The following is a 16,046-nucleotide window of genomic DNA, read 5'->3' on the forward strand; positions in this document are numbered from 1 at the left end:
ACCAAACTACAGTATATACAGATATATATTAAACCCTTTTGTCATATAGTATCCTGAAAAAGAAAAATCATAGTAGCATGCTTAAAATAAAAAGGAACAGAAATGTCCCAAAAATGTGTTTCTGATGTTTTTCTGTTAAAAAGCCCGTCAGCACAGAGGGCAGACGTCCAGCCCGAGGCTTTGCGTAAATGACCTTTTTTTAACATTTTAGTAACATTTTATGAACCAATAAACCAACTTGCTGTAGATTCACTGAGTGTATTAGGACTGGCTAAGCAACGTGACACTTTAATGCATTAGGCATTAATCACAGTTAATGACTCCAGTGCTTTATTGTTTTTAAACATGGTTTTATGACTGCACTCATGAGGTGCCATTATTGCTCTCATAAAGGCAACGTAATGCTTTACAGTGAGGTTTTCTCAGTTACCAGGAAATGTAGAAAGTCTCCTCTTTAAAGAAGTATCAAATGAATACTTTCACTCTTAAGAGATTTAATGGTCTCTTATGCAAAGCCTGAGATATGTTTGTAACACTGTAAAGGTTTCTTGGCTTTGATATTAAAGAGTAATTGTGTGTCATGTAAAACAACCTGCTGTTCTTTGACAGAGTTGCATAAAGATCTGCAGGAAAATGCAAAAATCCTTGAGGCTGGCCAAAATGTACATCACGTACATCCTCAAGTCATAAGAGCACCAGTTGATACAAGATGAGTCACGGACATGCTGGTGTATCTCGGTGTGAAAGCGTTAGCATAACAGTGCCTTAAGTCACCTTTATAGTAGACTTATGGACACAGAGTAGGGAAACATATGGCACACCAATGAAGGCCCATTTTTCACTGGGCCAGAACATGATGACGGGACCTCGCTCCGGTGCCTCGGTAGCAACATCAAAGTAGGCGAAGCAAACACAACCCAGGTAGGAAGCCAGACAAATGAGGATGTGCCTGTAAGAGCAAAATGACAACGAATGAGCCAAATGAGCTGTGAAATGGTTTAGATGCAGCTGTAAAAGTTGAACAATGTCTTCAGTGCAAAAATCCCTTTTTTATATATGCAATTCCAGTGTTTTCATAAAACAAGTCAAAAAGTACAGTGAGGACATTCGTCCAACTATTTCTACAGTCAAGTTAAAAAAGAAAGTTTTCATAGGACTCTTTGCAGTCCTGTGAAAAACTAAGGAAACCCTCACAGCTTCCATAACAATTAAAAGAGTAAGTAGCGGTCAGTTTCTGCTTATAAAATGCACTCGATTAACTGATCATCAGCAAGTGTGGCCATTTCGGTACAAGCTAAAGTTTTGGCAGTTTGCTGGTCTGGAGCACTCAGGTGTGTATTAACATAATCCCAGCATTTTCACTTCAGACCGTGCAATCATCAGAGAAATTGCAAAAAAATAAAAAATAAATCAAAGAGCTACATCGCAGACTCTACAGGCCTCGGTTAGCATGTTAAATGTTAAAGTTCATAACAGTACAATTAAAACATGTCACTCTAGTGTAGCAGCTGCCTAGTTGTTGTTGTCCCCCCCCCCCCAGTTTCTCAACTAGACCGTCATATCTGAAAACAGAAAAGTGTATGCAACATAACTTTAAATAAAATTGTTTTTCGTTTTAGTTTCACAGGATCAAATGAATACTGAATAAATGATACCATTAATAACTTATAAAGTACTGAGTTTTCAGAGTTAGCGTTGAGCTTACCAAGCACAGTGTAGGTAGGGAAAGTTGACAGATGACCACATTTCGCAGAATATCCTGTCACTGATCCAGCAAAGCAGAGCCAGTGCCCACCAGATCCCTGAGATCAGGCCCAGCTTGAACACACGTGGGTTTTCACACCTGTGACGACACAGCGAAGAACAATGTGAGCTGTGAAAATACAAATACACACACCTTATCTTCATATAATGTTCTTCATTCTTGCATCTCGTCATAGTGAAGGTCATGCAATACGCCATTTTTGTCTGTTTAGTAGTCTTATGGCTTTGTGGTGTAGTGGTTTACACATTCACCTAAGAAGTGAAAGATCTCTGGTTCAGTCCCGCTGGGGCTTGCATAAGGGCATCCGGCATAAATATCTGCCAAGTCAAATGTGCGGCGCTACCCACTGTGGCTTGTGTCTCTTGTGACAGCAGAAAGCAGCTTTACTGTTTTGGTTTTTAAGCTGAGTCTTGTGCATGCCAACCTTTGTGAGGATGATTTAATCAGCAAATACATACAAACAAAGCCACTTTGTCAAAATAGCAATAGATTTTATAGAATTATAGAGAGAAAAAAAAATCCCATATGAAAAACACATTGCTGCTAAACCCACTTTGACCACTTGTAGGCAGCATACATACATATTGCTTAGTCCCTCTTTACACATCTGGACAATACAGCCAAATATTAACATTAATTTGGAGTCAAATATCTACCTTTTTGTTTTCAAATAACTCCCTTACCTAATATCTAACTCTTCAGCTCCCAATGACATTCACTTACATAATCATTTACTCCACTGTCAATATAAAAATATTCATTATAATAGATATTGTCACAATTTTAGCAGAGTAATATACAACTATTTAAATATTAATCCTCATTTTCATGTTTAAGTTTCTGTTTGGGATTAAAAGGCTTCTGAAACTCTTCTTTCTTGCCTAAGGCACCTCGAGCCTTCCAGAGAGGAGAAACAGTTCAGTAATCCTCATCATACATCATACACCTCATCATAAGTCTCTTCCAGGATATACCGGCCTTCTTATTCAGTTTTGGTGCTTTGAAAATCACACTGGAGGATTTCCAGCTATTGTAATGGCAGTGATGACCACTCCAACTAGATATAGCTGCACAAATATCCACACTGACACACGACTGACCTACAGAGATGTGCTAATTCAGATGCCACTGACAAACTATTCTTAGTCTTGCCCTCCTTAGGCGCACCAGTCAGAGTCAAGCCAAACACTGAGTGCAGAGACAAAGACAGGGACGTAGAAGTGTGACTGACTAAACGGCGGTGCAGCAGTGACAGTTTGTCAGCTGCCCTTAAGACAATGCATTTGATGAAGTCAAACTATTTAACGAGCCTCTGGTTTTGAGTCACCGTTGAGACATGAATCTCTGGATGGCACAGACTTTTTCCAGCTCAGCAACACAACAGGATCGAGGTAAACAACAAACATCACTCTCAGGCAGAGGCTGAGGAAAGCTCTAAGTGAAAGGTGCCACTGACAGAGATCTTCAGGTTAATTAGCAGTCAGCTGCGGTCACACCAACAGATAAAGGCAGTCTCTGTGGATGTGGAAGTCATTCAGTCGAAAAAGCGCAGGTCTGAAATTGGCTCTCACAGTAGCTTCATGAAAAAAAAAAAAAAAATACCATGAATGTAACAGTTGTGACTGACCTTCACAGTACCGAGACCAAATCATGTGTAGAACAACACTCAGCTTATTATTATTTAATAAAGCAGGAATCACCTGACACTTTCTTATTTAATTAAAAGAATATATTTTCACTGTAATCATAAGGCTGTGGAAATGTGGAATTAGGGCCAGTAAAGAGTACCAAGCTTGGAAGAGATGCACTATAAACAGACAAATGTACCAGGCCACACCTCCTAATCTTTGAATTCATTCATTCAGCTGTATTCAGTCCCATTTCCATAGTTGCATAAAATCAAGGCAGTCTGCCTTTACAAACATTTGCAAAAGAATGGCTCATTCTGAAGAGCTCACTGAATTTGAGTGTAGTACTATAATAGGATGTTACCGCTGCAACAAGTCAGTGTGGTCACTGAATACATAAAAGTCATTAACACTCGGCTGATTGTTTAACATCATTAACGGCAGCACAAAAACTGTGCACCGGGCACTTTACAATATGGGCTTCCATGACTGGGAAGCTCCTGCAGGTGCAATGTGTAGGTAGCCTAGTACATTTGTCCATATAGTGTATGTTTGGAAGTAACTGACTGCCTGGTAGCAGAGTGCTGCATCTTCCTACATTAGCTGATAACTCTCTTAGAATACTAAGCTAGCAAATATTACCCATCACACCAGACCAAGTGTCATCTGAGTAGTCTATACTGAAGAACGATATGGGTTTGAGTTCAACTTTTAAAATTAAAACAAAACAAAAAAAAAAAACCTCCCATTTCTTATTTTAAAGTAAATGTGCTGATGAGCTGAACTGGGAAACTGGCTCTCTTACATAACTTGGCCAGAGAGAGGCATGAAAAAAGGGTGTCACAGCGATGAACAGTAATAGGAAGTTCAAAAATACATGGTCAGGAAATGGGTCATTAAATTGTCATCAATACTGTAATGTGAAAATGAAAGAAAAAAAAAATTATATAGACTGATTTTGGGCCCCAAAGTAGAAACAAACGTGAAAACACCTGTGAGCACTGCTGGCCAAGTTAGAAAACCAGACTCATTGAAACAAAACTAAGGGAAGACATGATCTCTGTTCAGCTGCATGAACGCATTTGTAAAATTATCTTAGAACTGAACTTTTCATCTGTATGTCGGCATCACGTCGCCCCGTGCAAAAGAATTGCCAGAGGAACTGAGAACTCATACTATGGAGATCTTGCAATGATTAAAAGAAGATAGAGGAAGATCAGTAACCAATTAAAAATTAGTAGAAGCACAGTAATCAGGAAGTACAGAGTGAGCCACAACACTGCTATCAGAGACACAGTTATGTCCTGAAAAACACATAATAAGCACTACTTGCACAACCTAGCTCTGAAACACAGACAGGCATGCCCTTCAGACTTGGTACAGGGGTTATCTGTGGAAATTAGAGATTATGACAGCTCAGGGAGTGCAAAACATCAACCTCTATGAAAAATGCTGTCTCGCAAGATAAAACCTTGCTTAAAACAAAACAAAACAAAACAAAACACACACACAAAGAACTTTGATGAATAATCGGAGAACACTCTTTGAGAGAACATAAATATTGCCTCACATATCTTTTTGTGAACCCTGCAAGGACTGCCACTGTGAATACATACATCTGACAGTGAAGAATGGAGGTGGGAGTGTGATAACAAGGAGCTGCATGAGTGCAAAAGGTGCTGGAGAGATGATGTATCTAGATGGCACTATAAATGTCACTTCATCTGCAGAAGCTTGGCAAAAGAGGCCTATTCCAGCATTGAGAGCGTTTAAAGAAGGGTGAAAACCATAACGTGGCCAAGTATGTTACTAAACTTAAATCCAGAAGAACACCTTTGTGGCATTTTAATGATAACTGTAGAATAATACAGCAGCTGAGAGAATGCCCTCTGAGAACTGCCATAGAGTAAATATATAACTGTTATCTTCTGAATACAGTTTTGTCATTCAATTCATATTGAAAAGAGTTTGTATGCAACAGGTATTAAGCCAGCTGTCCTAAATAACTTTGGGTAAATTGCTCTTAGCTAGCCAATGCCCATTTCCTGCTAGCGAACATATGTTGACAAAAATATCACCACACAGCCGGATATCTGGAAAACTGCACCCATCGGCTTGAAGATTATAGAAGGATGTAAGATAAGAAACATGGGATTAGATCAGTACTTCTCCTTTGAGACAGAGTGCTAAGGAATCTGAAGAGTAAAAGTGTGGGAGCCAAGGATAGGGTGGAGCCCCGCTGTGACTCTCCTCGCACTTGATTGTACATAAAGCAGGTCCGTGGAATACGTGACACAAAGCTGGGCATTCAACACAAGATTTAGTAACTCCCATTCCTCTGGATAATTTCAAAGCTGAAATGATGAATAACTAATTGTGGTGAGGAGATACACAAAAGCAGGTTTTAAAAACTATCTTGGATGACCACACTGGGTGCCACTCCTGTCTGAGGCTACAATTCACACAGGCTCACCAGAATTAAACAATAGAAGATTGGAAAAACATTGCCTGGTCTGATGAGTCTCAATTTCTCCTGCAACATTCAGATGGTAGGGTCAGAATCTATCAATCTGACTGTGTCCATCCTTTTATGACCACAATTTATCCATCTTCTGATGGCTGCTTCCAGCATTAGGAGTGATAACACGCCATGTTACAAAACTCAAATCACCTCAAACTGGTTTCTTGAACATGACAGTGAGTTCACTGGACTCAAATGGCCTCCACAGTCACCAGATCTCAGTCCTGTAGTGCACCTTTGGAATGGGATGGGAGATTCTCATCATGCTGACAAATCTGCAGCAGCTGTCATGTTGATATGGACCAAAATCTTTGTTGAACCTTGCTGAATCTATACCACAAAGAACCTTGCTAATACAGGGTTGGACCCCCTTGAAATCAGAAGGGGGTCCAACCCTGTACTAGAAAGGTGTACCTAATGAAATGGCTGGTGAGTGAATGTAACTTCTGGTGCCAAAAAAAAAAAAAAAAAAAAAAAAAAAACAAAACATGGTGGCAGCCATAAGTAACACTGAAGCTTCAAAATGTGGAGTCAAAACACCAGTGGGTGACTTCAGAGTGACTACATCCATCTTTCAATTATGATTCTAACTAACCTCATTAGCTGTGATATGTTCAATTAGCTCTTTCAGGTCCATCAAAATCAAAGTAAACACATACTAAAATAATAAAAAGGAAAACATCATCATTATCAAGTATCACAGATTTGTCATTGCATATACTGTCCTCTGATAAGTTTAGGGTTTAAACATTTATAATAGTGATGGGAATTCTGGCTCTTTTCAGAGAGCCGGCTCTTTAGGCTCAGCTCCCAAAGAAGAGCCGGCTCTTTAGGCTCGGCTCCCAAAGAAGAGCCGGCTCTTTAGGCTCGGCTCCCAAAGAAGAGCCGGCTCTTTAGGCTCAGCTCCCAAAGAAGAGCCGGCTCTTTAGGCTCAGCTCCCAAAGAAGAGCCGGCTCTTTCGGCTCCCAAAAGGCTCCTTAGATTTTTTTTTTTTTTTTAAAAAGTGTAAAATGAATTACTAATGTAAAAGCATACATTAGGCCTATATCAAACATTTCTTTATATGCTCAACATATAATAGAGAGCTCCAAATAAAAAATTATAAAACAAAAGATTGGAAATCAGAAACACAAAGGGCCTTTGAGGAGTTGATCCTGTTTCTCCTGCCTGATGACCTGCCCTGTTCTGTTCTTCTAATTACACTGAGGGATGAACAATTCGTATACAGCATACCTATGTTGGTTGTTTGTGCAGCCTGCTTGATATTAAATTTTAAATTTGCAGTCTACACTCTATCAGAATAATCCTTTACCGCCAGGCGATCGCTGCTGAATCGCGGGTTTCCTGACCTTACAAGCCGCAAACAGCTGATTAAGACGTAATCTCTCACCGCAGAGTCAGCTGGTCCAAGGAACTTGATCAGCTGGCTTTTCACCGTAACTCCGCGACCACTCGTGCTATCGAAAAAATTCAAACGGTTACTGAAAGCTCAGAAATTGCACTTCACAGTCATGTAGTGGTATTATGGTATTTGTGACCGGAAGTCCCCAAACGCCGGCACTTTTGAAATACGCTGTTTCTCGTTCGACATGTTTGGAGGTATAAAGTTATAATGTTTCCAGTTTTTGCTACGCTTTCCGTCACTCATTTTTCTCACCGTTCCCCTGTGTAGCCTCTATGTAACTCGCAACTTCCTCTGGCTCTTTCCTGTCTCCAAGCGCATTTTGCAGGAGCCCCTCCCTCTCTGGTGTTTGTTTACTCACTGCGCAGTGTGTCCGTGGACCCTCTCCCGCTCTGTGTAAACGATCATATGCTACCAATCACCTTAACCAATCACGTGCGGCTTCCACAAAAAAAAAAAAAAAAAAAAAAAAAAAAAGGAAACGAACGAAAAGGAAAAAGAAACGGCTCCCGTCGTTCACTTCAAAGAGCCGGCTCTTAGAGCCGGATCGTTCGCGACCGACCCATCACTAATTTATAAACTGCTGTATTCTGCTTTCATTCACATTGAACACTTAGTCACAACTACTTCGAAACCAGGGTTGTATTTTTTTTGTTCCAACAATTCCCTGTTTATGTAATACTTATAATGGATGCCTGACACACAGAACATGCTGTTTTTGTTCAGCTGGATGTTGACAACAAAATTTTTCTGTCCTTACTGAGGGCAGAAGTCCATCTGTCGGAGTAACAGGAACTCTCTCCCACTTAGAACAACAAAAACAACCAGCTTCAACAAATGACTGGCACTGGCAGTAATGTCAAGAATTACTAATAGGCTGAACAATGGATGACTTCTGGGACTGACGGTGGTGTGTAAGGGTTATGGGAAGTGGAGGCAAGGGGACATACGTCCACATTACTGTGATGGGGGGAAAACATTAAGGACACAAACACACGCAAAAGCAGCATGAAAAGCTTGTTGTGTTTTCAAGAACATTCTTTCACAGTTCTTCGAATTAGCTTGGAACAGATATTTCAGACAGGACAAAAGGTGAAAGGTGGCGTGTTAATTAAGTGCTGACTCCTTACAGTACTTCTCAGCACTATTTCACTTCTGTTATGTAAACAAAGAGTAAAAGAGGTGATAAAGAATATTGCTGATTAGTCGGGTTATCATAATCATATACTTCCCAAGCATCAACTCTGAAACATGCACATTTCTCTGTGTGTGTGAAGGTATGAATGAAGCAAAGCCAAAGCCTTTACAGAGGACTATCTGTTTACACGATTTGGGACTCATAAAAATTCCTTTTTTTTTTTTGTAATTTATGCTACATCCTCTGATGCTGCAGTCGCTTCTTATTTATGACCAGTGTTGTGTTTAGTTGGGTGTATGCCAGATGTTTCCTATGACAAACAAACCACTGCCAATAGCACTGATCTAAAGCCATCCTATGAGTCACACTAGAAGATGACAACACTTAGCTGGGTGCTAAGTTACATGAACACAGAAAACCAAGACACATAAAACAATCCAAAATTTCAGCACCGCTGGACTTGTTCACTTCTCTGCAAGCTTCCATTAGGTGGGCGAACAAGAACTACATCATTGACTTCACATGGTTTGCATTGACTTTCATGGAAAAGAGTCTTCTTCATAACGGAGCAGAGTGTCAGAGGGAGGGGGACCATAGTTGCAAAGTACAAGACACAGACAGTGCGTGCCACAGGCAGTTACTTCTCAGTGTTTCAGCCCCATAAATTTCTAACCGAAAAGTTCACCCTTATATTGAAAACATATTGATTCTTCTTCAGCTAAGCCCTGTTTATCAGAATTGCTGTGCTGTTTCTAAGTAGAGAAATAAGTGCATAAAACCTGTGCTTATAATGTATTCTTTTGGATACATTTAATATATTCAGCAGTACTGCTCATTTTTCAATCACTAGTTTGAGCCGTTCTTGACCGACTGCATTGGTCACTATTGAAATGAACAGGCTGCATCTGTGCATATCAATGAGTGCATTGTTAGTGTATTACCCGTAAAGCTTTCCAATCCTAGTGGTTTGTTTTTATCACTGCAGCCTCATGTTAACCTGTCCCACTGAGCAAATGTGGCCCTTAATGACTAAAACATTGTCTTACTGTAGACTGTGTTAAACCTTCCCATTTTAAAGCCTCATGTAATTTACTCAGCATGCCACATCTGGCTCAAACCTCTTCAACTGCTTACACTCATCTGTGCTGTTTAAAAACACACATGCATGCACGCACACACACACACACACACACACACACACACACACACACACACACACACACACACACACACACACACACACACACACACACACACACACACACACACTTTCACCTTACCTTTTCAATTCAGTAATGAGCAGCACAGTGCATGGGATACCCAGAGTCATAAGTGACACGGAGTTGACAACAGGTTTCACAAAAGCCAGTCCAGTGGTGATCCCTGATAAGATGCCAATGACCACTTTGAATCTTGACCTAGATGGATTAATAGAACAACAAACAGAGACTGCTGTAATACTCTATGAACATGACTGTGAGATGCAGAAGGAATGTTTACAGAAGCCATTGTAACCTGCTCAAAGTCCACATGATGAACACACTCAGCTCGAATCGAAAAGCTGGGCAGAATATTAAGTGGCAGCCAGAAGTGAGAGCAAGCAGACATGACAACTCGGTAACAATGGAGGGAGAAGTAAAGACATGTGATGCAGCTTTTACTGGCATCAGCTATCTTGGAAAGGCCTATTAATAAACAGGAGCGTCACAGTAGCATAGATATCATGTGACAACAGTGACCAACAGTGACCTCCAATCCAGTAACATGATAAACACATATGATACATATTTGACCATCTGAAAAAAAAAAAATGCTTGACTTGCCTTGAGGCACACCTGATTACTGTCAGACCTCCCGAATCAAGAAATCACTTAAACAGAACCTCGCTGGCAAAGTGAAGACCTTGCCTGAGACACTTGCCTGAGTTAAGCTCAGTGTTGATGATTCAACAATAAGAAAAAGACTGGGCATAAATGGCATCCAAGGTGAAAACCACTGCTGACCAAAAAGGCTCCTCTGACATTTGCCAAAAAAACATCTTGATGAGCCCCAAGACTTTTGGAAAAACATCCTGTGGACTAATAAGACAAAAGCTGAACTTTCTGGAAGGTTTGAGTCCTGTTACATCTGGTATAAAACTAACAGTCAAATATGGTGGTGGTAGTGTGATGATCTGGGGCTGCTTTGCTGCTTCAGGACCTGGATGACTTGCTGTAATTGATGGAACCATGAATTCTGCTCTCTACCAGAAAATCTTGAAGGAGAATGTCCAGCTATCAGTTCGTGCTCTGAAACATACCATCAACGTACCATCATACCATCAAGTCCACCTCTGAATGGCTTACAAAATAAATAAATAAAAAATGAAGGTTTTGGAGTGGCTTAGTTAAAGTCCGGACTTAAATCTGATTGAGATGCTTTAGAACGACCTTAAATAAGCCATTCACGCTGGGAAACCCTCCAACTGTGGCTGAATTAAAACAATTCTGCAAAAAAGAGTGGGCCAAAGTTCCTCCACAACTCATTGCCAGTTATCACAAATGCTTGACTGCAGTTCCTGCTGCCAAGGGTGACGCAACCAGTTATTAGGTTTAGGGGGAAATTACTTTTTCACTTAGGGACAGGTAGGTTTGGATAACTTTTTCCCTCAATAAATGAAATCATCATTTAAAAACTCCAAGTGAACTTGCTCAGGTTATCTTTGCCTAATATTAAAAAATGTTTGATGTGACAAATATGAAAAATAAAAACGGGAAGAAGACAAATAATTTTTCACAGCACTGTCATGCACAGTTTTGATCTCCTGAAGAAAGTTGCTTTATGTTTATAAAAAAAAATAATAATAATAATATTCACTGTAATCAACATACCGATCCCTCCTGAATATCCTGGGTAGATATCTCTTTGGAAACCACATAGCAATGGCACACATGAGCACCCATAAAATGGCCAGTTCATCCAGCATTTGGCCAAGGAAGCTGAGGGTGGCATGAAAATAAGTTGATCCAATACCTGTGAGAAAGAAAGACACAGAAGCACAGCGGCACATGAAATCTTAAGAATTGTATTAAAAGGGCAGGACAAATGAGACAGCCTGTATTTTCTTATGTATCTTTCATAAAATTAGAACATAACTGACAACAGCAAAGTTAAAGCCAGTTACAATGTCCCCGCTAAAACGAGGAGTTCAAACTGATAACCTAAAAACAGAGCACAGCGGGAACATCACATTCAAACAGGACTGTCATTGACAACGACAACTTGGGAAGCTGTTTTCAAGCTACTAAACATGGATGCAAACAATGTGGGTTTCAAACTGTTGTGCAAAGCCGGCTCTGCAACTATTCTATGAGTAGAGGCATTCATTGTGTTACAGTGAATGTAAAGGCGATTTTTTTTCGTCTGGGTCTTTCATTTCCAAACAGTTATTTGGAAATGAAGCCTTGAAATGAGAGCAATGCATCAGTGAGTCAGCCCCCTTTGTTTATCATGCTACAACAGACTTTTTATTATCGTGGGTTTTGTGGGAGATGCCAACATCTCAGCAGACTTATCAACGGCTGCTCCCAGTCAGTAGTTACTAATCATGAATACCTGTCACAGTACTCACCCTGGATGTCACAATGGGACTTACAACAGGACTTACAGAAGTATACAGTGAATGAAACAACAGCTATTGTATTCTATAATTAATCAGGCAAAAAAAATGACTAACTACGGACTATAAGGTGGATAAAACAGATATTTGAGTAGAGGTAAAATGGTAAAAAAAAAAAACTGTGCTCATTTTTTCCATTAAAGGTAGCACAGAAACACAGCATATGTATTGTTAGTATAGATGCAAAGCAGCCAAACTGCTGAGGCCAAGGCCAAAGAAAAGCAGCTGGATGTTGTTTTGTACTAGAAACTATAGGCTTGAGTCAAAGTTCACCTCAACCACAGAAACAGAGGAAGAGACATGAAACCACATGACCCACTGCTGGAACAGGCTTTGTTTTAAAAGCTTCCAGAATCAAAGAAAAATGGACGCAGTCCAAAATACGCAGATAAAGATTTATGGTATGGACCAAGACTGCTCAGCTGTCAAATAGGCTCCAACAACGCAAGGACGCTCCATTTATTTCCCTTTACATCCGATCCCACACAGGCAACAGTGGAAAATGTCCAGCTGGAGTGTAAAATTCTTAGTTTAAATCTGACCCCTTGCTACTCGGTCAGTTATGCAAATCTTGTTCAACTGCTGTTTTTTTTCCTGACACCCACCAAGGTCACCTTCTAGGAAAGGAGGGCGGGGTGGGGGTCTCGAGTTATCTTTGCTGACAGAGCAACCTGAGTGTTTGCAAAACAACACTGATGGGAAACGGCTCTGTATTCTCTCCAGCACTGTGTGTATGGAGAAGCACCATTTAAGGCCTAAATACTGAGTCAAATATAATGAATTCAAATGAAATCTGAAGACAGTGACAGAGGCCACAGCTGAGAAACTGTGCACCCCAACTTTGCCACTGCTGTACACGAGTATACAGATCATGCTTTTGGTCTAAAACCTGGAAACTAGTTCAAATAAAATGCCTTTCGCAACTACCTAGAGACCAAGTCGACATACTTTAATTTTCTGGTTTGTACTAGTTAACAGTCCAAATGCGCTCAGTCCTTAACCCTTACATACTGTTCAGATCTAATTTGACAGCAGTAAAAATACCTTAAATCCTTCTTCTAGCCTGAAATGTGATCATTTTTTCCAAAAGTTACCCAAAATACACAAAAATACAAATATTTTAAAAGATCTGACACTTCTGTGTTTTTGTACATTGAGGCTGTTCCTGGTCAAATTTGACCCTTACGTATTGAGACTGGATTTTAGATCCACCAGTGTGGGCCAAATCAAGGGAAATGGCTGTTTTAGGGAATCTTGAAACTTTGAAGCCAAAGACAATCTAAAAATAAAAACAAATTTGAGTCCATTTATTCTGAGCTAACAGATTCAAAACAGAGATCAGAAGACAGTTTGGGATATCATATCATAAAGGCACCTGTGCTTCCATTTCAGTGAGTGTGGGAAACACATGTGCAAATCCCACACAGGCAAGGTCTCCTACCACTGCTTTGAATGCACAGACTAGTTTACGATAAGCAAGATTTGGGCTTTAAGTGTTGATTAATACTGAATTAATATTAATCATTTTGAATGGTAGTTTTAAGAACTGTAATCACACATTTATGTGTATGTCAGATAGTCTATTTATATGTAATAAATTGATGTGTAGTTCAAAGGTTGTTGAAGACACTTGGCGGTCAAAACTGTGACTATGAAGGAACTCAATATGAATACTATGTAAGGGTTCATTAATTAACTCAAAAAGGTGCACATTTACCTTAATCCAATGCAATCTGATGCAGAAGACCTCCTTTATGAATCCTATAATGTTCCCTTTCTTTTTACAGTCATAACGGTGTTAGTGCAGCTCTTGGACTGGAACACATTAGGCTGATGTGGTCCAGTCCTTGTATGTATGCAAAAAGTGCAATACACTACCTTTAGCAAAAAGCCCATATATAAATCCAAAAATTGCATCACACAGTCAGCTATGATTTAGTGAAGAGGCAGAAGAAATGAGACCGATTAAACCACAAAAATTGGCAAATTTCCCAAGACGCTTGGAGAAACCGACCTGTTAAAAACTTTAGGACAACTGGTGAGGTGTATGACGTCACTTTTTTTTTTTTGCCTAAGTACCATGTGTACAGATCAGAAATGAAAAAAAAAAAATGAAGGGTTAAGAAGGGTCATCAGACAACTTACCGACCACAACAAGCAGAATCCATATGAGGTAAATCCCACTGTTGAAATGTTTTGCATATTGGCGGAACAAGCACATTAATATCGGCGGCAAAACAAAAAACAAAATGTTGCTGATCTGAAATGATAAACAAAGGGAAAGTCGGTCACTGATCCCGTTGCAAAATGACAGCATGCGTGTCAAAAGTTGATCAGTGTGCGGGCCTCGGTGGCTTCTCAGAAACTGACATGCAAATTTGTGAGCTGTTGCTAACAGTAAACATCATAATGCTGAAGCTGAAAAGCAGCCCGACTGTTCATCTAAGCTGTAGTTAACCTGAGAATGACAAAAAAAGCTATTTTAAAAAAGAAAAAGAAAAAAAGAGCAGTGCAATAGAGAGAAGAGGAAATGCAGAAAGGCTATGACTGTAAACAAAACTATAATATGCGAAACAGCAGGAACAACAACAACAAAAATAACCTCCGAGTCAAGCGACTCAAAACCGACCGTGTTGTAAAATTCAGCGATGCTGGGGTAAATAAGGTAATTGCCTTCACACCAGTCCACGTCGGAGCTGCCAGCCTGCAACTGGTCCCAAAACATCAGATTAACGTTACTCATGTCTGGACTAGTTCTGTCGGATGGACAGTGCCCAGCAGACAGCGCATAAAAACAACCGGAGGGGAGTCGCTGTCTGTGGGCTCGCTGACTACACGCTGGATTCTAAAGTCCGAGTCCAGGCACGCGTCGGGGACCCAGTGATAAACTGGGGCGATCGCTGCGGAGCTGCATTTTGAGTTCGTCCTTCTTCCACAAAGCCTCCTGCTCGTCGTGACGCTCAGCCCCGTCCGCTGACAGCTGCTCGGTCAGGGACTCAAAGAGTATTCAAGCACCGAGAGCATTCACTCCCACCCGCTTCCTTCTTCGGTAAAATGTAGGTCAGGAAGTAAGAATTTTGTTGTGATGCTAATTTTAAAGAGATAGAGAGTGAGTTCACTTCGTTTGTATGTCAAAACAAGTTAGTAGCCGTTAAACTTAACTGTACAGGTTTTGATATTTCTATCAGACTTTTATGCAAAGTCTGTGACAGACACATTTTCATCGTGGGCCACGACACTGAGTCAGTGAAACTTTTGAGATACATAAATCAAACAATTTGACATAATAACCTGAAATTTTGACTTAGCCCTGCCTGTCACTTTTTTCTTTACATTCATTTTTTGTTAATTCACAGTTAGATTTTTATTTTATTTTTTATGTGGACCCATGTACAAAATCTATAAACTAAATAATCATCTATGCATGATGTGTTACTTGTTTTTGCGTATTCTCTCTCTCTGTGTGTGTGTGTGTGTGTGTGTGTGTGTGTGTGTGTGTGTGTGTGTGTGTGTGTGTGTGTGTGTGTGTGTGTGTGTGCCTTTTTCTCATTCTCTCTTTTTTGTTGTATATCTGTATTTTTTTGTTTGTTTGTTTTTGTTTTGTGTCTTTTGTACATTTTGTGTGACATACCCGGTAATGAGAAGTTTTGCTAAAATCTAATGTTTATATGTTATATTTTCATCTACTGATGTTCATTAACAAATAAATAAATAAATAAATCCTTCATTTCAGGCCATTTGATGGTTTATCTATTTACTGCCTTTGTTGTATGAGAGAAGGTAAGTGATGTCTTTGTAAAACTACTGAAAATACAGCTGAAAATCCAAAGTTTATGCCCTTCTTTGCAGTCTTTTAAAGCCATCCAGAGGAACAGATTGAATATTATTATGTTTGACACTTCCAGTCTATAACATTTACTTCAGGAGAAATAGA

The 16,046-nt window shown here is 39.9% G+C and overlaps 1 protein-coding gene across 1 annotated transcript; it reads right to left on the reverse strand.

Moving 5' to 3' along the window:
- Positions 1-307: 307 nt before the first annotated feature.
- On the reverse strand, positions 308-15,105 carry acer2 (alkaline ceramidase 2). The gene is made up of 6 exons (XM_030741194.1): positions 14,742-15,105; positions 14,258-14,372; positions 11,325-11,466; positions 9,735-9,872; positions 1,706-1,843; positions 308-949 (listed from the first exon to the last, which is right to left on the reverse strand). The coding sequence occupies exons 1-6, from the start codon at positions 14,853-14,855 to the stop codon at positions 766-768; spliced, it is 831 nt and encodes a 276-aa protein (XP_030597054.1). The 5' UTR covers positions 14,856-15,105; the 3' UTR covers positions 308-765.
- Between the last annotated feature and the right edge of the window lie 941 nt (positions 15,106-16,046).

Source organism: Archocentrus centrarchus, chromosome 1 (genome assembly GCF_007364275.1).
Source record: "Archocentrus centrarchus isolate MPI-CPG fArcCen1 chromosome 1, fArcCen1, whole genome shotgun sequence".
Lineage (NCBI taxonomy): Eukaryota > Metazoa > Chordata > Actinopteri > Cichliformes > Cichlidae > Archocentrus > Archocentrus centrarchus.